This window comes from Lynx canadensis, chromosome F2 (assembly GCF_007474595.2).
Source record: "Lynx canadensis isolate LIC74 chromosome F2, mLynCan4.pri.v2, whole genome shotgun sequence".
NCBI lineage: Eukaryota > Metazoa > Chordata > Mammalia > Carnivora > Felidae > Lynx > Lynx canadensis.
The window spans coordinates 82,045,584-82,069,779 of record NC_044320.2 but is presented as its reverse complement, the minus strand read 5'-3'; the positions used below and the strand labels follow the sequence as shown (position 1 = coordinate 82,069,779).

At 38.7% G+C, this 24,196-nt stretch overlaps 1 protein-coding gene across 2 annotated transcripts in view; it reads left to right on the top strand.

Annotated features, from left to right (window-relative positions):
* UBE2V2 (ubiquitin conjugating enzyme E2 V2) overlaps positions 1-24,196 on the top strand; it is a 63,329-nt gene that overhangs the window by 21,337 nt on the left and 17,796 nt on the right. Inside the window, exons 2-3 of one of the 2 annotated variants that reach the window (XM_030303911.2) lie at positions 15,662-15,810; positions 20,638-20,763. In XM_030303911.2, coding sequence (XP_030159771.1) covers positions 15,662-15,810; positions 20,638-20,763 — 275 coding nt within the window. The remainder of the gene's footprint in view (positions 1-15,661; positions 15,811-20,637; positions 20,764-24,196) is intronic. The other variant, XM_030303912.1, reaches the window with a different exon arrangement.

The following is a 24,196-nucleotide window of genomic DNA, read 5'->3' as shown; positions in this document are numbered from 1 at the left end:
AAGTAAATTATGCTAGATCCTAGGTGTGTTTTGGTCTGGTGGTTGAAAGGAGCTTGATAGATTAGAGAAAAAAGGGAAAAAAAGGAAAACGTTGAAAATTTGAAAAATGAATACAATGAAATAGAATAAAGTGAAATGATGGAAGCAAAATAGAATTTGGGAAAATTGCCAAAAAGTAAACGGTATAGTAGAAAAAAAATATTTTTAATAAAAATTGAAAATAAAAATAAATTTTGTCTCTTTCTATATTTAAGAAAAAGAAGAAATGAAAGAGAGAGAGAAAAAAGAAAATTTAATAGATGGACAAATGAAATAAGATTGAAATTACACCGTTTTCCCCTAGAAGTCAAACCATGAAGCAATTTATAGTCTGTAAACTAAGCAGGCAGAGAGACTTCTGTTGTTCCTGAAGAGTGCCGTTGGTCTAGTTGGGCACAGCTTAGTGAAACGGCTCTGTTCTCCACTAGATGGCGCTGCTTAGCTTACTGAGGTGTATCGTGCTGCTTGTAGGTGTTTTTGTGCATGCGCGGGAGGGGTGAAAATGGCGTCACCCAGCTACCTAGTCTCTAGTATCTGAATGCTGTTCTCCGTGATCAGCAGTCAGGCACGCGTCCTTGTTTCCAGCGTTTGTCTACTCCCTGCTTTTAAATTGTCCGTGACCAAGCTCTCAGGTTGCTAGGTGGCACCTCCCTCCTGAATTTTACGTCTGAGTAGGCCTGTGTTTCCCGACCCCTCACTTCTGAGGGACTGTGGCTTTGTCCTGCTCAAACTTTCTGGGGGCGGGTCTCACTGAGCAATGGCCGGGTGCTGGCCGCACCCAGGAACGTTCTCGGGACTGTGCCGCTGCTGATGCCCAGAGACTGCGGCTGGGTGCCTGCCTGCCCCAGGAAATGTTCACGCGATCGTGTAGTGGTAGCGTTTCAGGGATTGTGACAAATCTCAACACACATCTGGCACCTGGCTTCACTCTTATTGACCTTGTTTCAGCACCAGCGAATGTGGTTGTTCTCCGGGGTCTGCTGGCACCTTTGCCTGTTCACGGGTTGTAAAGCCTCTACCAAATGTCTTCCCAGCAGGGGAACTGCCTCTCCCTGTGTGGCCCGAAGACTCTTGGACCTCACTCTGCTTCTGGGGATTTCCCCTTCCCACCAGAGCATTGGCACGCATGGAGCTGCGGAGTTTCAGACTCTGCGCTCTCTCTGTTTATATAGTTTTAGTGGAATTTAAACCCTCTCCTTTCTCTGTTCTCCCATTTTAGTTCATTCCCTGTGGCTGTTTTTCCAATTTTCCACTTTCTCTCCAGCTGCTTTTGGGGGGAGGGGTGCTTTTCCCGTACTCTCTGCCCGTCTCTGTCCTTTCTCCACAAGCAAAAACAGCTCCCTGCCCTCCGTGGCTTCTCTCTCCCCCAGTTCACTTCTGCACCGCATACTTGCTGAGTTCTGTGGTTCAGGTTGTGCAGATTGTTGTGTTAATCCTGAAATCAGTTTTCTAAGTGTACAGGATGGTTTCATGTTGATCTGGCTGTATTTCATGGATGTGAGACGCAAAAAAAACTTCCATGGTGCTCCGCCATCTTGGTTCCTCCCCTTTAGTGAAATCATTTTTAATCTCCTGCAGTTTCTTGAAATAGAGACAAAAGTTAAAATTACTGTAAATGATAAGTCTTTATTTCAACAAAAGAATATCCTTATTTTTGGGTCGCCTGGGTGGCTCAGTAGGTTAAGCATCTAACTTTTGATTTCGGCTCAGGTCATGATCTCATGGTTTGTGAGTTCTAGCCCTGCTTGGACTCTGTGCTGGCAGTGTGGAGACTGCTTGGGATGATTTCTTTCCCTCCCTCTCTCTCTCAAAAACTAAACAGAATATTTTGATTATTTCTGAGACTTATCTGTAAATATTTTTAATATTAAATCAGTATTTGTGTCAGCTCATACTGTCTGATGAGTATTCAGTTCTGAAGTGTTCTAAATGTAATTTATATGCCTTGATGTCAGTAATTCTGTATTCTTGATCTTTTTGACATCATTCTTGTTGATAGTATATATAGTGGGTTGTGATTGTTGGTTTTGAAAAGCTAGTGGGGTTTATAGGCCCATTTACAATTGTGGGATGGGTTTTCCTGAGCAAAGAAGTGTGAATAAGGATTAAGGATTCAGTCAGATTTGTTCCTTTGCTGAATGGATGGTCAGAGATAATGAATGGTGAGGCCTACGCAGCTAGGAATTCCACTGATGGTTGCCTGGAAGAGACAGTAAGTATACCTCGTACAAAATACAGGTTAGTAAAGTGATCACACTGGATGATTTCATTTACTTTTCTAAAGTATTCTGCTGTTAATAACATTGTAAGGTAAAAAGGCCTAGTGAATTTAAAGCCCCAGTTGTAGCCTATCTTTGGGTCCATATTGATGAACATATGAAAGTTTCTGTTAAATATTAGCAACGTGTATGTGTTACTAGATTTGTTTTTTCGTTTATACAGTTAATATAATTCATGTACTTTATTTTTTTTAAGTTTTTGTTTTAATTCCAGTTAGTAAACATACGGTGTTGTATTAGCTTCAGGTGTACAATGTAGTGATTCAACAATTCCAAATGTCACTTGGTGCTCATCACGACAAGTGCACTCCTTAATCCCCATCACTTATTTCACCCATCCCACACCCACCTCCCATCTGGTAACCATCAGTTTGTTCTCTATAGTTAAGAGAACGTGATTCTCTTGTGTCTTGGTTTCTCTCTCCTTTTTACTTCCCATTTGCTTGTTTGTTTCTTGTTTTTTAAAAAAAAATATTTATTTTTGAGAGAGAGAGAGAAAGGGGGGAGGGGCAGAGAGAGAGAGAGAGGGAGACACAGACTCTGAAGCAGGCTCTAGGCTCTGAGCTGCCAGCACAGAGCCTGACTCGGGGCTCAGACCCACAAACCATGAGATCATGACCTGAGCCAAAGCCGGAGGCTTAACCGACTGAGCTACCCAGGCTCCCCTGCTTGTTTGCCTCTTAATTCCACATAATAAGTGAAATCATATGTTATTTGTCTTTCTTTGACTTGTTTTGCTTAGCATAATACTCTCTGGCTCCACGTTTTTGCAAATGGCAAGTCTTCTTTTTTTTTTTTTTTTTTTTTTTTTAACGTTTATTTATTTTTGGGACAGAGAGAGACAGAGCATGAACGGGGGAGGGGCAGAGAGAGAGAGGGAGACACAGAATCGGAAACAGGCTTCAGGCTCTGAGCCATCAGCCCAGAGCCCGACGCGGGGCTCGAACTCACGGACCGCGAGATCGTGACCTGGCTGAAGTCGGACGCCCAACCGACTGCGCCACCCAGGCGCCCCAAGACTTCTTTTTTATGGCTGGATAATATCACATTACCTCTCTCTGTCTCTCTTTTACATTTTCTTTATCCATTTATCAATCGATGGATACTTGGGCTACTTCCGTATCGCAGCTGTTGTAAATAATGATGCCATAAACATAGGGGTGCGTGTATCCCTTTGAATTAGTGTTTTTGTATTCTTTGGGTAAATACCCAGTAGTGTAATTGCTGATCATAGCGTAGTTCTATTTTTAACTTTTAGAGGAACATATGTACTGTTTTCCAGAGTGGCTGCAGCAGTCTGTATTCCCACCAGCAGTGCAAGAGAGTTTTTCACCATATCCTTATCAACACCTGTTTCTTTTGTTGCCAATTTTGGCCATTCTGACAGGTGTGAGGTGATATCTAATTGTACTTCTGATTTGTATTTTCCTGATGGTAAGTGATTTTTGAGCATCTTTTCATGTATCTGTTGCCCATCTGTATGTTTTCTTTGGAGAAATATCTCTTCATGTCTTCTATCCATTTTTGTCTAAGTTTATTTATTTTGAGAGAGAGTGTGGGGGAAGGGCAGAGAGAGAATCTCAAGCAGGCTCTGCACTGTCAGTGCGGAGCCCGACTTGGGCTCCGTCCCACCAACCGCAGGATCACGATCTGAGCCAAAATCAAGAGTCGTAAGCTTAACTGACTGAGCCATTCAGGCACCCTCTTCTGTCCATTTTTAAATTGGATTACAGAAAAGTCTTGGTTTACAAGCATAATTCCTTCTGGAAAGATGCTTGTAATCCAAAGTCTTCATATATCAAAGCAAATTTCAAGAACCATTGGCTCAATTGTGATTGATTATGTGACGTTCAGTGTCATGTACTACTTGTATTGCAAGACATTGCTCATTTATCAAATAAAATTTATTAGAAATGTTTTCTGGTCTTGCAAAACACTTTGCAGAACAAGTTACTCGCATTCCAAGGTTTTACTGTATTTGTTTTTTGGGTGTTGAGTTTTGTAAGTTATTTTGTATATTTTGGGTCCTAACATTGGTTACGCCATTTGCACATATTTTCTCCTATTCCATAGGTTGCCTTTAATTTTGTTGATTGTTTCCTTTGTGTGTAGAAGGTTTTTATTTTGATGTTGTCCCAATAGTTTTTGCTTTTATTTCCCTTGCCTGAGGAGACATATCTAGAAAAAAGTTGCTACAGCCGATGTCAAAGAAGTTACTACCTGTGTTCTCTTTTAGGATTTTTATGGGTTCAGGTGTCACATTTAGGTCTTGAATCTGTTTTGAAATTATTTTTGTGTATGGTGTAAGAAAGTGGTCTAATATCTTTCTTATGCACGTTCCTGTCTAGTTTTCCCAGCACCATTTCTGGAAGGGACTTTTTTTCATTGGATATTCTTTCCTGCTTTGTCAAAGATGAAATGACCATATAGTTGTGGGTTTATTTCTGTTTTTCTAATTTTGTTGGATTAATCTATGTCTATTTTTGTGCCAGTACCATACTGTTTTTGATTACTATAGTTTTGTAATATAACTTGAAAACTGAAATTGTGATTCCTCCAGTTTTGTTTCTCTTTTTCAAGATTGCTTTGGCTATTCAGGGTCTTTTGTGGTTCCATACACATTTCAGAATTGTTTGTTCTAATTCCATGAAAAATGCTGTTGGTATTTTGATAGCGATTGCACGTAGACTGCTTTGGGTAGTATGGACATTTTAACAGTGTTTGTTCTTCCAATCCATGAGCATGGGATGTCTTTCTGTTTCTTTGTGCCATCTTCAATTTCTTTCATCAGTGTTTTATAGTTTTCAGAGTACGGGTCTTTCACCTCTGTGGTTAGGTTTATTCTTAGGTATCTTATTTTTGGTGCAGTTGTAAATGGGATTGTTTTCTTGATTTCTGTTTCTGCCGCTTCATTATTGGTGTATAGAAATGCAACAGATTTCTGGACGTTGATTTTGTTTCTTGTGACATTACTAAATTCATGTATTGGTTGTAGCAGTTTTTTGGTGCAGTCTTTCGGGTTGTCTCGATAGAGTATCATGTCATCTGCAAATAATGAAAGTTTTATTTCTTCCTTTCCAATTTGGTTGCCTTTCATTTCTTTTTGTTGTCTGAATGCTGTGGTTAGGACTTCCAGTACTATGTTAAATAACAGTGGTGAGAGTGGACATCCTTGTCTTGTTCCTGACCTCGGGGAAAGCTCTCAGTTTTTCCCCATTAAAGATGATGTTCGCTGTGGGATATAATTCATGAATTTGAAAATGATTTTATATAATATTTTAAATGTATGATGTAGTTACCTGAATATATGCCAATTTGAGTTTTTGCACTTCTAAACTACTTTTCCACCTGCCCTTCTCATCTTTGTCCTTAAACAGCAAATCACTTCAAAACTTAGTGGCTTCAAACAGTGATTCGTTCTTTCTCATGATTTCTCATCGACGAGGTGGTTCTGCTGGTCTCACATGATGATGGGCTGGGCCTGTTGCCCAGGTGCCTTGATTCAATTAGGAGTGGCCATTCTCTGGCCTTCTTCATATCCTAGTAGTGTCGTAATTGGTGGTTGGCTCCCAAGAGAGCTAAACAGAAGCTACCAGGCCTCCCACAACTGCACCAGCATCGCTTCTACCATATTCTGTCAAAATAAGTGGCAAGGCCATACCAGATTCAAGGGGATGGGAGATAGTCTCTATCCCTTGATGGGGTAGGGGGCTGTGCCTGGAGGGAGAAAAATTGTTCATAGCTGTTTGGAGGCAGTCCACACTCCTTGAGGGTGAATTTCACAAAGTGGAATTTGAAGTCAGAACATATGAATAAAAAATTCTTGTTATATTTTATCAGATTACCTCTTGAGCAATATGGAATTGATTTCCAGGAATGTGTAATTATGTATAAATGAAAATTTCCCATAATTCTACCAGCATTGTGTTTAGCATGTTTTAAGTTAAATTTTGAGGAGTGTATAATTTCATCATTTTTCAGTGTGCATTTTTTTTTACAAATTTTCTTATTAGTTTTTTTGCTTGTTTTATCATTTGTATTTCATGTCTAAATATGTATAATTCATTTATTGTCATAAATATGTGTGTGGCCATTTACTGCTTGTTCAAGGAACTGGTTATTGATATTAGGTTTAATAATAATTTTGTTTTTTTTATTTTTTTCAAATTTTTATTTAAATTCTTATTTAGTTAATATACAGTGCAGTATATTGGTTTCAGGAGTAGAATTCAGTGATTCATCACTACATACAACACCCCATGCTCATCACAAGTACCCTCCTTAACACCCATCACCCATCTACCCAATCAATCCACAATTTGTTCTCTATCATTAAGAATCTTTTATGACCTGAGCCAAAGTTGGATCCTTAACTGACTGAGCCACTAAGAGATTCTTAATGATAGAGAACAAACTGTGGGCATCGGGCTCTGCTGACAGCTCAGAGCCTTGTTTCCTGCCCCCCCCCCCCGCCACCACCCTTGTTTCCTGCCCCCTCTTTCCTTCTAACCTTTCTGTTCATCTGTTTTGTTTCTTAGATTCCACATGAGTGAAATCATATATTTCCCTTTCTCTGACTGACTTATTTCCCTTAGCATGATACATTCTAGCTCCATCCACATCATTGCAAATGGCAAGATGTCACTTTTTTTGATAGCAGAGTAATATTCCCTTGTATATATTTATACCACATTTTCTTTATCCATTCATCAGTTGTTGGAGTTTTGGGCTCTTTCCATAGTTTGGCTATTGTCGATAGTGCTGCTATAAACACAGGGGTGCAGTACCTCTCTGAATCTGCTTTTTTGTATCTTTTGGGTAAATACCTAGTAGTGCCATTGCTGGATTGTAGGGTAGTTCTATTTTTGACTTTTTGAGGAACATCCATACTGTTTTCCAGAGTGGCTGCACCACTTTGCATTCCCACCAACAGTGGAAGAGGGTTCCCCTTTCTCCGCATCCTCACTAACATCTGTTGTTTCCTTTGTTGTTGATTTTAGCCATTCTGACAGGCAGGGGGTGGTATCTTATCTTGGTATTGATTTATATTTCCCTGATGATGAATGATGTTGAGCATGTTTTCATGTGTCTGTTGCCATCTGGTTGTCTTCTTTGGAAAAATGTCTATTCATCTCTTCTGCCCATTTCTTAACTGGGTTTTTTGGGTGTTGAGTTTCATAAGTTTTTTATAGATTTTGGATACTAACCCTTTATGAGATATGCCATTCGCAAGTATCTCCCATTCCATAGGCTGCCTTTTAGTTTTGTTGATTGTTACCTTTGCTGTGCAGAAGCTTTTTATCCTGAAGTCCCAATAGTTCAGTTTTGCTTTTGTTTCCCTTGCCTTTGATGATGTGTCTAGTAAGAAGTTGCTGCAACTGAGGTCAAAGAGGTTGCCGCCTGTGTTCTTCTGTAGAATTTTGATGGTTTCCTGTTTCACGTTTAGTTCCTTCATCCATTTTGAATTTATTTTTGTGTATGGTGTAAGAAGGTGGTCCAGGTTCATTTTTCTGCATGTTGCTGTACAGTTTTCCCAACACCATTTGTTGAAGAGATGGTCTTTTTTCCATTGGATGTCCTTTCCTGCTTTGTCAAAGATGAGTCGACCATATAGTTGTGGGTCCATTTCTGGGTTTTCTATTCTGTTCCATTGATCTATGTGTCTGTTTTTGTGACAGTACCATACTATCTTGATGACTACAGCTTTGTAATACAGCTTGGAATTTGGAATTGTGATGCTTCCAGCTTTGTTTTGCTTTTTCAGGATTGCTTTGGCTATTTGGGGTCTTTTGTGGTTTCATACAAATTTTAGGATTGTTCTAGTTCTGTGAAAAATGCTGGTGTTACTTTGACAGAGATTGCATTAAATGTGTAGATTGCTTTGGGTAGTATAGGCATTTTAACAGTGTTCATTTTTTCAGCCCATGAGCCTGGAATGCTTTTCCACTGTTTTGTGCCCTCTTCAATTTCTCTCATAAGTCTTCTGTAGTTTTCAGAGTATATATATCCTGTTCATATGTGCATGTATCTGTTTTGGGGCTCCTCCCCATTAGTCTGTTAGTCTAATTTCACATTATGTTAGTTTCTTTGGCTGATGAGAAAATCTTAATATCTAGGGAAATTATTCCTTCTGTTTTCTTTTTCTTTAAAAATTTTCTCCAAACTCTTGCCAGAAGAATATTAGGACTGTTTGTCAAGTTCCAGGAACAATGCTATTTGAATTTCAGTTTACATGGAAAGAATCTCTAGATTAATTTGAGTACTTAACCTTTGCAATAAGTTTGTCATGTAGGCTGATTGCTTTATTTATTCAGGTTTTTGATGTTCTTTACTTATATTTTGTAATTTTTCTCCACTGACGTCTTACGTATTTTCACCCATTCTTCACCCTGGATGGTTTCTGTTCTTTATGGTGCATCTGGTGAGTTTCTTCTTTTAGGAGACTTTCCTTGTCCCTTCTTTTGGGGTAAGTTGTCCTTTCTAGATGCTTCCAGAGGATTTTTCACATTGTATTGTGCTGTCTCTTTAATCATCTTCCTGTCCTAGTTCGTAAACTTCTTGAGAGCAAACTAAGCTTTTAGTCTCCTGGTTTCAAGCGTCTGTTATAGTAACTGCATCTGGTAGCAGTCAGATGATTATTGAGTGAAGGCATGAATTAATACAGTAGTGAATGGATGACAGAATATAGGTCTCCTGATACTTTGCTGTTTTATGTGTGTTTCTCTACATGGTGTTTTCATAATTTTTTGTCCCATTAAGATAGATAATCATGTTAAAACTCAACAAATATCTGACTCTTAAATTTCTGGAAAATTGTGAGGTATTATTCAGAGAGCTTTTATAAATGTTTTTATTAATATATGATTTTAAGCACTGCAAAACCATAAATTTCTTGGGCTTAAATTTTAACACTTCCTTTACAGTATTTTTGCTTATGGCAAATTTCAACAACGAGTCGTGTTTGGAAAATATGTATTTTATTTTAAGTTGTACATATTCTGTAATCTCCCTACATTTTTTTTTAATCCATGGGGCTTTAATTTTAATTTTTTTTTTTTTTTAATTTTAGAAAGGGAGAGAGAGCACAAGTAGGGAGAGGGGAAGAAGGAGAGAGGGGATCTCCACACTCAGTGCTGAGGTGGATGCAGGGCTTGATCCCACGACCCCCTGGGATCATGACCCGAGCCAAAACCAAGAGTCAGACATTCAACTGACTGATGCCCTCAACCCAGGCACCCCTTGCTTTGTTTTTTGTTTTCTGGATTCTGGGGTGCCTGGTGGCTCAGTTGGTAGAGCATGTGACTCTTGATCTCGGGGTCGTGAGTTCAAGCCCCACATTGGGCTCACTTTAAAAGAATAAAAATGAAGAAAGTTTTATGGCTTTTGAGATGCAGTGTACGGTGACAGTTTGTACCTGTGTTGGGAAAGCTGAATTTTCGTTTTGAGTAAGCTACTAGCTTGCAGTGGTCTTGAATAAGTTACTTTATGTCTTTGGTCTTTGTAAAATGTGGGTATAGCTGCCCATCGTACCTCAAAAAGACTTTTTTTATATTCAGATAGGTGGCAGTATGAGAAAGTAATTTGAAAAATATAAAGTGCTGTGTTATTTCCCTGGATAGGAGTATTTTGCTTTGAGCATGCCTAGTGTGTGACATACAGAGAGATTTTTTTTTCCGTAATGTGTATTTATTTTGAGAGAGAGAGAGAGAAGGAGCTAGCAGGAGCCCCAGCCCTGCGTGAGCGGAGGAGGGGCAGAGAGAGAGGGAGAGAATCCTAGGCAGGCCCCGTGCTGTCAGCGCAGAACTGGAAGTGGGGCTCAATCTCACGAACCATGAGATCAATACCTGAGCCCAAATCAAGGATTGGGTGCTTACCCGGTTGAGATACCCGGCACCCCTGGGAAGAGTCCTTTTAATGGAGTTCAGAACAGTATGTATTTGATCAGAGTTGCTTACGTACTTGGTCAAGATGTGTCCCTCATCCCTATTAGATTTGCATGGATTGGGGACAAATTAGCAGGAGGTAGGGAAAGGAGCTCCATTCGGGACTGGTAGGTTCCATGAGTAGGCAGTGGAGAATACTGGCTAAGAGCTTCAACCCTGACTTACTCGCCATGTAATTAGATTGAATTTTATGAGATTTCTCTTTCTTTTGGTTAAAAAGGTGCCTGAATAACTGTACTTTGATTTTATAAGGTTCAGCGTAATAATTTAAGCCTTAATTTTCTTATCTAGTGAAATGGTGATATTATATCAGCTTACGAGGTGATTTAATGAAGGACTTCTGCCTGTAAAGCTTTTAGCAAATGTTTGTCTCATGGGAGGTGCTCAGTAAATATGTTATTTTTAATCAAGTCAGCTTGTTGGGGGTTGAGAACTCAGAACTCCCAGGGTGGGGCGGAATCAGAGAACTAAAATCAAAGGTGGGGCTTTTCATGAATTCCATCTTAACAGTGTGTCCACTCATGTTTGTTGAAATCCATGCCCAAGGACTCTGCAGGGGACACGTAAGCAGCCTTGGCCACATCCCGCAGCACACATGCCCCATACACTCTCTTCCTTAACCTTGTAGACCCTCTGGGTAGTGGGGTGAGGGGAAGGGACCCATAGCCAACGTGGGACCTGGGTGTTTGTGAGGATCAGCTAGAGGAGGGTTGAAAAGCACATAAAACAAAACGTTTATTCCATTTCTACAGATATTTTCCTTTAATTAAAAAAAAATTTTTGTAATGTTTATTTTTGAGAGAGACAGAGACAGAGCTTGAGTGGGGGGAGGGGCAGAGAGAGAGGGAGACAGAATCTAAAGCATGCAACGGGCTCCGAGCTTTCAGCACAGAGCCCGATGTAGGGCTTAAACCCATGGACGGTGAGACCATGACCTGAGCCGAAGTCGGATGCCCAACCAACTGAGCCACCCAGGCACCCCTCCTTTAAGTTTTGAGTAGGTGATGATTCCCCTAGTCAAGTCTTCCTATTCCTGCCCCCCAAGCAAGACTAGTATTATTCATTGGGGCATTTTAAGATGGCACCTGATTATGTTTGCCACGGAAATAAGTTCGTAGGTAGGGGGAAAAGGAAGTTACAAAACTTTGAGGCATGAACTCATTTTGGGGAAAAAAGCATGGAAGCCATATATTTTGTATGGAAAATAATCTGAAGAGAAATACACTAAAATGGTAACAATAATTATTTTTTGAATTTTAGGGGCTTTTGTACATCTTAGAATGTTCACCATCAGGTAGAACTGGAATTTATACTGCCCTCTCTAAAACTATACCACCTCTTGTCTTTTTTTTGTGGTAGAACTTACTTAATTTAGATGATTAATTGCAAACTGATAGTAAATTTGCTTTGCTGTTGTTTCTCATGTTTGTATGGCTGGTTGGATAGATTTATTACTATTCAAGTTCTTAGCCTTTTTTTCCTTGTAACTTGAAAAAGGTCAAAATGTATGAGTTAAAGTTGGGAAATCTTTTTTCTTAATAAACATTGCATGACAAGATTCATTCTGGGCTTTATTTGGCAGTCTTTATGCCTTTATTTTTGGTATCATGGGAATTAAAGGCAAGTGATGTGCAATTTGATATCTTTCACATTTAAAACTGGAAGCATTTTTCTAGAATGCATTTGTTTGCATTCAGAGTTTTGGTTATGAATGTCATTATTTTTGGTCTTATTTCCCAGGAGTATAGGTTCATTGTAATGTACTAAAGAAGAAACTAGATTAGTGGAGAAGCCTAGAGGTTTTTGACTTGGTTTGTCAGTTAATAGTTAAGTGACTTTAGGATTATCACTCCACTTTTACTGGTGATAATTTTATTTCCTCTAAAGTATTAGGTTTTGGACTGGATGATCTTTGGTATTCTTCTGGACCAAAAATTGACATCATTTTAAAAGCTTCAGCTAGGAAGCGTGGATTTATGGGTGACTTTTTTTTTTTTTCTTTTAATGAAGATTCAAGACTAACAGAACAAAATAGTTTAAACTTAATAACACACGCAGACATACAGGAAAAAGACAAGTAGAACTATAGAAAAAGGCTCATATATGGCAAGAGATCCAGAGGGCAGTCTACGTAAATACTTCAATTTTCATGGAGTAACATCCCCACCTTGTGGCTTTTATTTCCTCACAGATATTAGTGGTTGGTTGAAATAAAACCAGAGTACTCTAACCCTGAATTTGAAAATATGACTCAGTGTTAATCTTGTATTTTTTTGTCTTATACTTTAAAAGCAAAATCGTCTTAGCTGCTGTAATTTTTTAAATGTTAGTACTATCAGTAATTATCTATTAATCTTACAATTATTTTCCCAAAATGCAATATAAAGAAATGGTGAAAAGTTTCGTAGTAACTATCTTTATCACTTTTACGGCACTTATATAAGAAGAAACCTTAATTTTCTAGTTCCCTTTGTAGTTTTGGATGCTCATAAAGGTCACTTGATTGAATTGTTTATAAATCAGCAACAGAATTCAATGCAAATTTAGAATAATTCTTGGGGAGGGGCGTGTGGGTGGCTCAGTTCGGTTAAATGTCCGACTTCAGCTCAGGTCATGATCTTGCGGTTCCTGAGTTCAAGCACCGTGTCGGGCTCTGTGCTGACAGCTAGGAGCCTGGAGCCTGCTTCAGATTCTGTGTCTCCCTCTCTCTCTGCCCCTCCCCTGCTCATGCTCTGTCTCTCTCTGTGTCAAAAATAAATAAAAACATCAAAAAAATTTTTTTTAGAATAATTCTTGGGGAATGGCTTTAAATGGTAAGGATAATCAAGCTGATTTAAGGTTATTTTAAAATTTTTTTTTTTTTCAACGTTTATTTATTTTGGGGACAGAGAGAGACAGAGCATGAACGGGGGAGGGGCAGAGAGAGAGGGAGACACAGAATTGGAAACAGGCTCCAGGCTCTGAGCCATCAGCCCAGAGCCCGACGCGGGGCTCGAACTCCCGGACCGCGAGATCGTGACCTGGCTGAAGTTGGACGCTTAACCGACTGCGCCACCCAGGCGCCCCTGATTTAAGGTTATTTTAAAAAGGAATTCAGTAGCAATGCATTGTGGAGGTCATGACTGTATAAGCTACAGGAAAATAGCAGCTGTCCCGATGTTAGGTGAATAGAAACTAACAGCTTAGGGTAAAATTTCTAGGGGCCACCCTACAGTTTTTAGAGCTTTTATAGAGTATATATATCATTTCATAAAGTATATTCTAGTACATAGAATATATTCTCATATATAGACTATTATTCTTTTAAAGAATAAAGAGCTTTTATTCTCACGTAGCATAGATGGAGGCTAATGGAAGTTTTATGTAATTCCATCTAATACAAACACTAAAATGGTCATCATAGTCAATATTTATTGTGTTTAAGGTGGATTACCTTGTTTAATTTTCACAGTGATTCTGTGAGGTAGGAACTATTGTTACCTCAGTTTTATGGGTGAGAAAGCAGGGCTGGGAGTCACATGTTAAGTGGTTAGCAGATCTGGACCTGGGCAGTCTGATTTCTAGATCTGTGACAGGATATACCACTTGTGTAGTTTGTACTGCTGTGTGACTTGATGTAAAAGTGACTTTGGTCTACAAAACTGGACTTCAGTACTGGATCTGCCTCATACAGCTGTGTGACGTAACTTCTTCATAGCCCAGTTTCCACAACTGTAAAATGGGTGCTTTTAGGATTAAAGGGGATGATTTATTTAAAATAGAACACAATATATGCTCAACAAATGGTTTTAATAATCATAGTAGTTGTAATAATGGCTATTTTTGTGTTTTTTTTTTTTTTGTGATTTGTAAAAGCTCTGTATTTCTGTGTCCCAAGATTTTCAAGCATTTTTTCATGAAGCACAAAATGGCTAGTGTTCTTTTTTTCTTTTTTAAAAAAATTTTTTTTTTTAATGTTTATTTATTTTTGGGACAGAGAGAGACAGAGCATGAACGGGGAGGGGCAGAGAGAGAGGGAGACACAGAATCGGAAACAGGCTCCAGGCTCTGAGCCATCAGCCCCGAGCCCGACGCGGGGTTCGAACTCACGGACTGCGAGATCGTGACCTGGCTGAAGTCGGACGCTTAACCGACTGCGCCACCCAGGCGCCCCTAGTGTTCTTTTAATTTACAGTATTTTTATTGCTTTTTCGTTACATGTCCAGAAGGGTTACTGTCAATTAGTAAGTGAAAGATGTTTTGGTTTCACCAAGAGAGAAGTTATACAAAATGATGGCCACTTTAGAAGAGATGTCATCCCACCCCCCACCCCCCCAAAAAATCATAATCGTGTGTGTGCATGCATGAGAGAGAGAGTGCACGGCCACATGTGCACAAGCTCTAGAGCCAAAGAGAGGCTTCTGAGGGCATTTACCTAATTTTTTCAAGACTTGTGTGGTGGGGCTGGGGGATGTTTCAATCTAGATGCTTTTGAGAACATGAAAGACCACAAGGTCCGTTCTTTGGAGACGTGAGACCAGTAATTGTAAGAAAGGTTGTGGTCAGTTGGAAGAATCATGGTTGGATTCCAGGGGTTGGAAGTCACAATGGTGGCAAAGACCAGGTCTGTTGAGGACGAAGGAGTGAGAACTGTGAAATGCTAGGTTCTGGGCAGAGAGGCAAACTTCTGTGTTAAGATTTTAGAAATAAAGTAGGGGTGATGAAGTCTAAAGAGGGGGAGGTATGAGAAGCGCTAGTGGATCGTGCAAAATTTGCTGGGTTGGGCCCAGAGGTGAAGGGCGGGTCCTAGGAAACTGCTGTATCCATAAGGAGAGTTATTCTCAAATCAAGGAGCTCCCCAAGGGATGATGACGCCCCTTGCTGACATGGGGAGAGGTAAGACCCTCTAGTTAGGGATGAGGACAAGAAAGGAGACTGACTGGGGGCCATGGATGGGGCTGCTTCAGCATTCTTGAAAAAAATTGTGCCCTCTAGTGCTTTTTTAAAGATGGAACATAATTCTGTTCTTTAAAAAGCATTAGAGAGGACATGTTAATGAATTTGAACTTTCTGGCCCTGCCTATTTACTTGATGAAGTGTTCTAGGCTTGGAACAGAAATCTCAGTTATGGAAAATATTCATTTTATAATGATTTCCTTGTGACTGATTTATGCCAGGATAACATTGATTTGTTAGGAATTTATCTACATGTTCTATGCTGCAGCTAATATTGGTTACGGTGTTTTCTTCAGGGTTTTCATTTTGAGTGGTTTTAGATTGAGCGTTTTCTGGGGGAGAATGCTTAAAGGGAATTTGACATTTTGGGAAATAATTTGTAAAGTTTAAACTGGAAAAAGCTCAATTTGAATATATGCAACTCTTGTAATTATGGGCTTTTTACATTTACATTCTTTTGTATAGGAGTTAAAGTTCCTCGTAATTTTCGCTTGTTGGAAGAACTTGAAGAAGGACAAAAAGGAGTAGGCGATGGTACGGTTAGCTGGGGCCTTGAAGATGATGAAGATATGACACTTACAAGGTGGACAGGCATGATTATTGGGCCACCAAGGGTCAGTGCTATAAATTATATTTTTTTCTATTAATATTATTGTCATTTCAGAGTAAGCATTTTATTTAATATTGATATTAAAGTAATTATCACTTTTAACTGAAACAATTCCTCCCTTTTAATTCATTTTGTATACATTTATCGAGATGCTTCCTGTGTAGGGTATAATGCTTGATTTTGTGGAGGACTGGGGGGAAAATATTGATACGGTCATTGCCGTCAAGGTGTTTGCAGTTGAGTAGAGAAGAAAAAATAATTACAAATGACAGATTCTAAATATGGCAGAGAAAGTTCACTACGGGACTTTAGAATATGTTTCTTCTAGCTGGAATAATTGAGGAAGGCTGAACAGTGGAGGAAGTTGCCTTTGGAATGAGCCTTAAAGGACTGACTGGTAGGATTTCAGAAGGTGGTGATGGGGATGGAGAACATTCCAGATAGAGAGGAGAAAAGGTGAGGAAATGGAGGGGTTACTTGGGAAGAGCAAACAGTATATTTTGACATAACCTGTTACTAACCCGCTCGCTCTGTGTGTAACCAAGGTGTAACCAAGGGTTTCTAAATTGGTTTGTATTGAATGCACACTGCTGTTTGCCCTCTTGACATGTTACTTGTCTTGTATATACTATAGGCCTCAATTTTTTCATTTATAAAATACAGAGAAAAGTCTATGATTTTTGTATATTTTCTAGCATTGTTGGCAACAGACCCATTGTGTTTCATTTTATTTAAGTCTTTCTCAAGCTTAAGAAGTTTTATTTTTACTCAAAATCTTTTCCAGACTGGGAAATATTTTTCCACGTTGCATTCCTTACTCAAAGATCCCATTTACTGCACTCCTGGCAGTGAGTCTTTGAAATATGTATTCCATAATGTTTTTGACTTCTGCAAAGAGCACCAGTTTGAAGGTTTTCTTTTTTAGTCTTTGGTTTTATATACTATTGGCTACCTGATGAGAGCATTTCAATTGTTTTGCTTTTGGGTGGAGTTTAGATTGCGTCTTGATTTTTACAAAAGAAAAATGGATCAAGTAATCAGCAGTGTTAACTTTAGAGAGTGAATCACCATATGTTTTATATTTTCTGGTATTTCTTTGCAGAATTTGAGCACACTACTAACCTGACAAACTCCTATTTCCTTCTTCTGCTTTGGTTTTCCCGTAAGATATTTGAGGAAGGAAATGTAATTTGATGGTTAAGATTCTTGATGTGTTTTTTTATAACTTAGTATTTGTAATGAGAACCTTGATTTTCACTGCTTGTGAACATTATTAACATGGTCTGTTTGGTTAAAAAAGAAAGGACTTTAGTTTATGAACTTTTTTTTTTTTTAATTAAGTTTTTATGTATTTACTTTGGGAAAGACAGAGAGTGTGAGTGGGGGAGGGAGTGAGGGAGGAGGGAGAGAGAGAATCCTAAGCAGGCTCTGTGCTGCCAGCATGGAGCCCGACATTGGGCTTGAAACTGTGAGATCATGACCTGAGACAAAACCAAGAGTTAGATCTTAACCAACTGAGCCACCCAGGCGCCCCCTAATTTATGAACAACATTCTTAATGAATAGTTTGAAGATTTGACAGTCTGAACTTGAGTATGCTAGAGTATAAATTTATATTTATATATACTAGATATTTACTGTATTTAGTATATTTATTTACTAGATATCTAGCATATTTATTTATACTAGAGTATAAGTTTGAAATTATTTAGATTTAGTTTTTCTCCAGCCACTACCTCCAGTGGATTTTAAATTTTAGGAATGTTTTAGAGCCTGTGTGTGAGTTTCCTCAGTGATTTTGTGGACCGGCCTGGAGCATAGTTCCCGAATATGGAAGAGCAGCTCCCAGTTGATCTCACATGCAGACTAGCTGCCTTTCCTGGTGTCACTGAATTGCAGGAAGCCTCTCTGTGTCCAGGCTGTGTCCAGTGCATAGTGAAGCCTGCTCTAGCTTGCGGGGGTGCGTTTGGTTTGCTCAAAAGAACTGTGTAGACACAATGCTGCCATTGGGCCACTGGACATGCTGGACGGCTGGTCACTGGGCCTTCCCCTCCCTCCCTCCCGCCTTCCCTCTCTTCCTTCCTTCCTTCCTTCCTTCCTTCCTTCCTTCCTTCCTTCCTCCCTCCCTCCCTTCCTTCCTTCCTTTTCTTTCTTTTTTTTTTTTTTAATTTTTTGGACTTTTATTTGTTTTTGAGAGAGAGAGAGAGAGACAGAGAGAGAGACAGACAGACAGACAGACATTACAAGCAGGGGAGGTACAGAGAGAGAGGGAAACACAGAATCCAAAGCAGGCTCCCTGCTCTGGGCTCTCAGCACAGAGCCCCATGCAAGGCTCAGACTTACAAACCTCAAGATCATGACCTGAGCTGAAGTCAGGCACTTAACCAACTGAGCCACCCAGACACCCTGGGCCTTCCCCTTTCTCAGGGTAGTGGTGTTGGAGCCTCTTCTTACTTCCTTTGGAAGCCAGGGAGGGGCAAGAGGGGAGCACCTTACAAAGGCACAGCATCTTTCCGGCCAGCCAATGATTTTTCTGCCTTCTGTCGCCATCTCCCAACTTCCTCCTTCACTGAGACCCAGTGAGGGTGAGTACTTGTGCACTCATTCAGTTGCCTTGTAATAAAACCTGCAGGAGTTACTGTCTCCCCTTAGTTGTTCTCTCTTTAGGAGGTGCCATATTTAGAGCAGTTTGTCCCCAGCTTCAGGTATCCACATCTAACCAGCATAATGGGAAAATTTTGCCTTACCATACTGTTACTTGGTTAGGGGTTTTTAATTTTTTTAATGCATTATTAACATCCCTGATTTTTTAATGTTATTCTAGTACTTTGGATTTATATAATCAGCAATTTTGTTTTTCCATATATGTTTGTGTTTTAAATTTTCTGAAGCAATATTTTTTTTAGCATTAGAGATTTAGTAACTTTTCCAAGTTTTCCTTATGTGTAAATGGATCTGCTTTGCCCATTTAGTTTGGAGAATTAAATGACTTAATAATTAGACAATAGGAAGGTACCTGACTATAGTACATATTTTGTAAATATTCCTTTTTTTCCCCTTTTTGTATTTTGCTATTGATTGGATGACAGAAAGATGTGGCTGGTTTTTTTTTTTTGTTTTTGTTTTTTTTAATTGGAGTGATAAAATTAGACCTTGGTCCAAAGTTAAGATGATGTTTACTCTAAAAGGCTGGTTTATAGTTTTTTAATTTAATTTTAAAAAGTTGGGTATAATTTACATACAATGAAATGCACAAATCTCACCACGAGTTTCCACAAATACACCTTGTTGCCTATGCTCCTGTCTAGATATAGAACAGTTCAGTCACGTGTGCCCTTTCTTACCCCCACCCAGCCTGGAGCAGTTTTGCATGTGGTAGAATTTTGTGTAAGTGGAATCATGCAGTGTGTGTATTTACTGGTCTGCTTATTTCGACTCAGCACGATGTCTCAGAGATTTAGTTGTGTTGTTCCACACAGTAGTGGTAGCGGTTCTTTTTATTTATGGTTCTTAATATTTATGTTACTGAGTAGTATTTTACTGTATGGATTTGTACCATAATGTATTTATCACTGTGTTCATGGTATTTGGATTTTATCTACTTTGTGGCTATTTGAAATAAAGCTGCTATGAACAGTCTTTTTTTTTTTTTTTTAAATTTTTTTTTTTTTTCAACGTTTTTTTTTTTTAATTTATTTTTGGGACAGAGAGAGACAGAGCATGAACGGGGGAGGGGCAGAGAGAGAGGGAGACACAGAATCGGAAACAGGCTCCAGGCTCTGAGCCATCAGCCCAGAGCCCGACGCGGAGCTCGAACTCACGGACCGCGAGATCGTGACCTGGCTGAAGTCGGACGCTTTAACCGACTGCGCCACCCAGGCGCCCCTGAACAGTCTTTTAAAAGTCTTTTGTGAACATGCTTGTTTCCATTTTTTTGGATAAAATGTCTAGGAATGGAATTGTTACATCATAGGGTAGGTAGGTACACACTTATTTATCTTTATAAGAAAATGCCAGTTTGTTTCCTAAATGGTTATACCACCCTCTACTCCCAGTAAAGTGTGAGAGTTCTGGTTGTTCCCATATACGTTGAGTATATTTAACATTATATAGAGTTTGTTGGGGGCTGTTACTATTATTTTTGTTATTTATTTATTAATGTTTATTTTTTTTTATTTTGAGAGAGACAGAGTGAGCAGGGAGGGGCAGAGAGAGAAGGAGAGAGAGAGAGAATTCCAAGCAGGTTCTGCTCTGGCAGCATGGGGCCTGACCCGGGCCTCAAACCCACAAACTGTGAGATCATGACCTGAGCCAAAACCAGAGTTGGACGCTTAAGCAACTGAGCCACCCAGGCGGCCCTATTATTCTTACTTGTTAATGTAAGTCTTGTAGATAGGTTACCGTTTATCCAGATTGAGTACCACAGACTGGATGATTTCCTTGCGATCTCCGTGATGTTAGTCCTTACTGTACACATCCAAACTGCTGGGCGTGTTAATGGATGTGTGCGGTTAACCTTGGTTGACTTTTATACAGGTGTTTCTTTTCAAAGTGTTGAAATAATTAGTAATATATATACAAGATTGTTGCATACATTTTAAATTACAGTAGTTTAATATCCCAGCTCTGACCTCCACTTGGGAATAGCTCTTACTTAAGGGAAAGGAAGTTGTGGATCGGTTTGGGTAAGTGAAATCTATAGCTGGTTAGCTTATCACATAAATGTGAATGTACAAAAATATAAATTATTGATCATAAAGTAATATCAAATACATTAATATTGTACTTTTCCTCTTCATTAGCAGTTGAATATTATTATTTTTGCCTTCCAGACAAATTATGAAAACAGAATATATAGCCTGAAAGTAGAATGTGGACCTAAATACCCAGAAGCTCCTCCATCAGTTAGATTTGTAACCAAAATTAATATGAATGGAATTAATAATTCCAGTGGAATGGTAAGTTAAAATAGTCATTTTATTTTTATAAAATAATATATAGTCAGAAGAAAGTTAAAATATAAAACAGACCTTTGTTTAGTTGGAAGTCTAAAAGAAATATGTCTTGTTTTTGTCTTATAAATCAATCTGTCCTTAAAAAACCTTTATGTACCAGCCTAGATAGATGTGATGACAACAGTTCTCTCAGGGTTTATTAATTGCTTCAGTAGTCATATTTAAGTTGAATCCTTATTTGGTAAAAAGATAACATTCTCTTTGTTATTTTTCTTTAAGGTTAAGGTACATTTGGTGAGATTAAAAAAATGAATATTCATGAAGGGGAGGCTTTGAGGAACAAGTGTGTCTGTATTAGAACAAATAGTCATGGTTGAGCATTGTTGTGTGTTTAAAGCAAATAAACCAAAATGACATGCTCTACCTGGAAGTTAGTGGGAAGGCTGAATTTCCATTATGATTAGGTTGTTAGGGCTCATGTTAAGACTTCTAAATCCAGGCTCTTGATATGCCATGTTGAGAGTACACTCACATGCAAAATACATGTTAGGAAGTGTAATAACACAATAATAATAAAATGAACATCATCCATCTTAGGAAATAGAATGTTATCAATGTCCTTAACTTCTTGTGTGCTCCTTCTCATCCTATTCCTGTATTCCTTTTCCTCACTAGTAGTAATTAACATCTTAAAAATATTCTTTTATATACTGTCTTTTTTTTTTATCTTACCCAATGTATCACGTGTGTATACCTAGCCTCCCTCCCTCTTTCCTTCCTATTTATCTATTTATATACCTGCCTTACCTATCATCTATTAAAAACTGTGAGTTTATACCAACACTATTCCATCACAGTAGGATTTATTCCATATTTCATCTGTTTCACATTTGTAATTCCCTCTGGTAACAAATTGAACCCTGGACACACAGAACTAGCCCTCTAGCCCCCAACTCAGTCTAGTATGCAGACCCACAGCTAGGCCCCACAATGGCAAGTGCTTCCCTGCTGGATGTGCTAGAAGAAAGCATGACCCTGACAGGAAGAAGGTGGACAGGTCATTGGAAGTCTCAGCTCTGAACCTGCTGGTCACTTACAAATCTCCCTACCTGATGCATGCCACCTAAAAGCTGGGTTCTGAGAGTCCTTCCTGTCAGTCTGTCAGTCTTTGTAATTTATTGGGACTATTTAGTCCCTTTACATTTAATATAATATTGATATGTTTAGGTTTAATAAATCATTTTATTTTGTGGTTTCTCATTTTCCATGTGGTTTTTGCTTCTTTTCTGCTTTTGAAATGGTTCTCGAAATTTTTCATTGTATTTTTGTTTTTTCAGTGGTTATTCTAGAAATTACAGTGTGCATACTTAAGTATTTCTATGATAAATAATATTAAGAGATGTGATAGAAGCAGGATTATAAAACATTTTGAACATACAGAAGGATATTGTTTAGGGAATTTCTTTTTTTTTAATTTCTTTTTTATTTTTAAAAATTTACATCCAAATTAGTTAGCATATAGTGCAACAATGATTCCTTAATGCCCCTTACCCATTTAGCCCATCCCCCCCCCACAACCCCTCCAGTAATCCTCAGTTTGTTTCCATATTTATGAATCTCATCTGTTTTGTCCCCCTCCCTGTTTTTATATTATTTTTGTTTCCCTTCCCTTATGTTCATCTGTTTTGTCTCTTAAAGTCCTCATCTGAGTGAAGTCATATGATTTTGTCTTTCTCTGACTAATTTCACTTAGCATAATACCCTCCAGTTCTATCCTCATAGTTGCAAATGGCAAGATTTCCTTCTTTTTGATTGCCGAGTAATACTCCATTGTATATATAGACCACATCTTCTTTATTCATTCATCCATCGATGGACATTTGGGCTCTTTCCATACTTTGGGTATTGTTGATAGTGCTGCTATAAACATTGGGGTGCATGTATCCCAGAAGGATCTTTCTAAAATACAAATTGTGTTATGTCACTTCTGTGCTTTAAGATCCTTTAATGACTTCAACCACAATGTGCATGCTTTTTGCCATGGTTCATTGGGACTCACAGGGTCCACACTGCCCTGCATGCCTTTCATTTTGCCTCAGGATCAGTGCACTGTTCTTCCTGTCTGGACATCTCCCCCACTCTGGCTAATCCTTACAGATCCTTCCCTTTTCTGTGTAAAAGTCACTTTCTTCAAAAAGTCTTTTCTTGAATTCTGTCCCTTTTATTACTCTGATAACCTTTTTCTTTGTAGCAGTTTCTATAAATTTATTACTACTTTTCTCTTTGTTTTCATTTTTGGTGTTTTTAAAAGAAATATTTTTGATACACAAATTTTAGAAAAGTGATATAACCAACATCGTCCATTTTCCCTTGTCACATCTTAGCATTTTGGTCTTGTTTGTAATAGCCTTTTTTTTTTTTTTAATTTTTTTTTTCAACGTTTTTTATTTATTTTGGGACAGAGAGAGACAGAGCATGAACGGGGGAGGGGCAGAGAGAGAGGGAGACACAGAATCGGAAACAGGCTCCAGGCTCTGAGCCATCAGCCCAGAGCCTGACGCAGGGCTCGAACTCATGGACCGCGAGATCGTGACCTGGCTGAAGTCGGACGCTTAACCAACTGCGCCACCCAGGCGCCCCTGTAATAGCCTTTTTTAAAAGAAAGACTACATTATAAGTAGTTAACTCTGTGTACCTTTCCCCAGTTTCCCCTTCTACTTTCCTCCGAAGTAATCTCATCTTGAATTTGATGTTTATCATTTCCATGCATGATTGTTATTCTTTAACTATGCATGTGTGTGTATACCTCTATATTGTATTACTTTTGTGTGGAATCACGTCAGTCAGTTTTGAGTTTCATCCGTGTTGAGTCATTTAAATTAGATTGTTCCTTTTAATACTCTGTTTTTCACTTGCTGGGCATTTAGGCCGTTTTCAGTTTTCACTGAAAAGATTGCTACAATGGACATTCTTATATAAGTATTCTTCTACTCTAGGGCAGTGTTTCTTAAGACTTGGGTGTTTAATGGTTGGTTTGTTGGTATCCAGTATGTTGTAGATCAGTACTTGTGTAAAATACAATAAAAATTACTAAGAAAATGAAATAAAAAAGAAAATACAGTAAAACCTTGGATTGTGAGTAACTTGTTCTGCAAGTGTTCTGCAAGACGAGCAAACATTTCTAATAAATCATAACGTGATAAATGATTGATGTCTTGCAATACGAGTATTATGTGACATTGAACGTCATATGATCACCACTGAGCCATGATTCTTTTCTCTCTTTTCTCTTCTCTTCTCTTCTCTTCTCTTCTCTTCTCTTCTCTTCTCTTCTCTTCTCTTCTCTCTCTCTCTCTCTCTCTCTCTCTCTCTCTCTCTCTCTCTCTCTCTCTCTCTCTCTCTCTCTCTCTCTGCGGGATTGTGGGTGATCATCTCC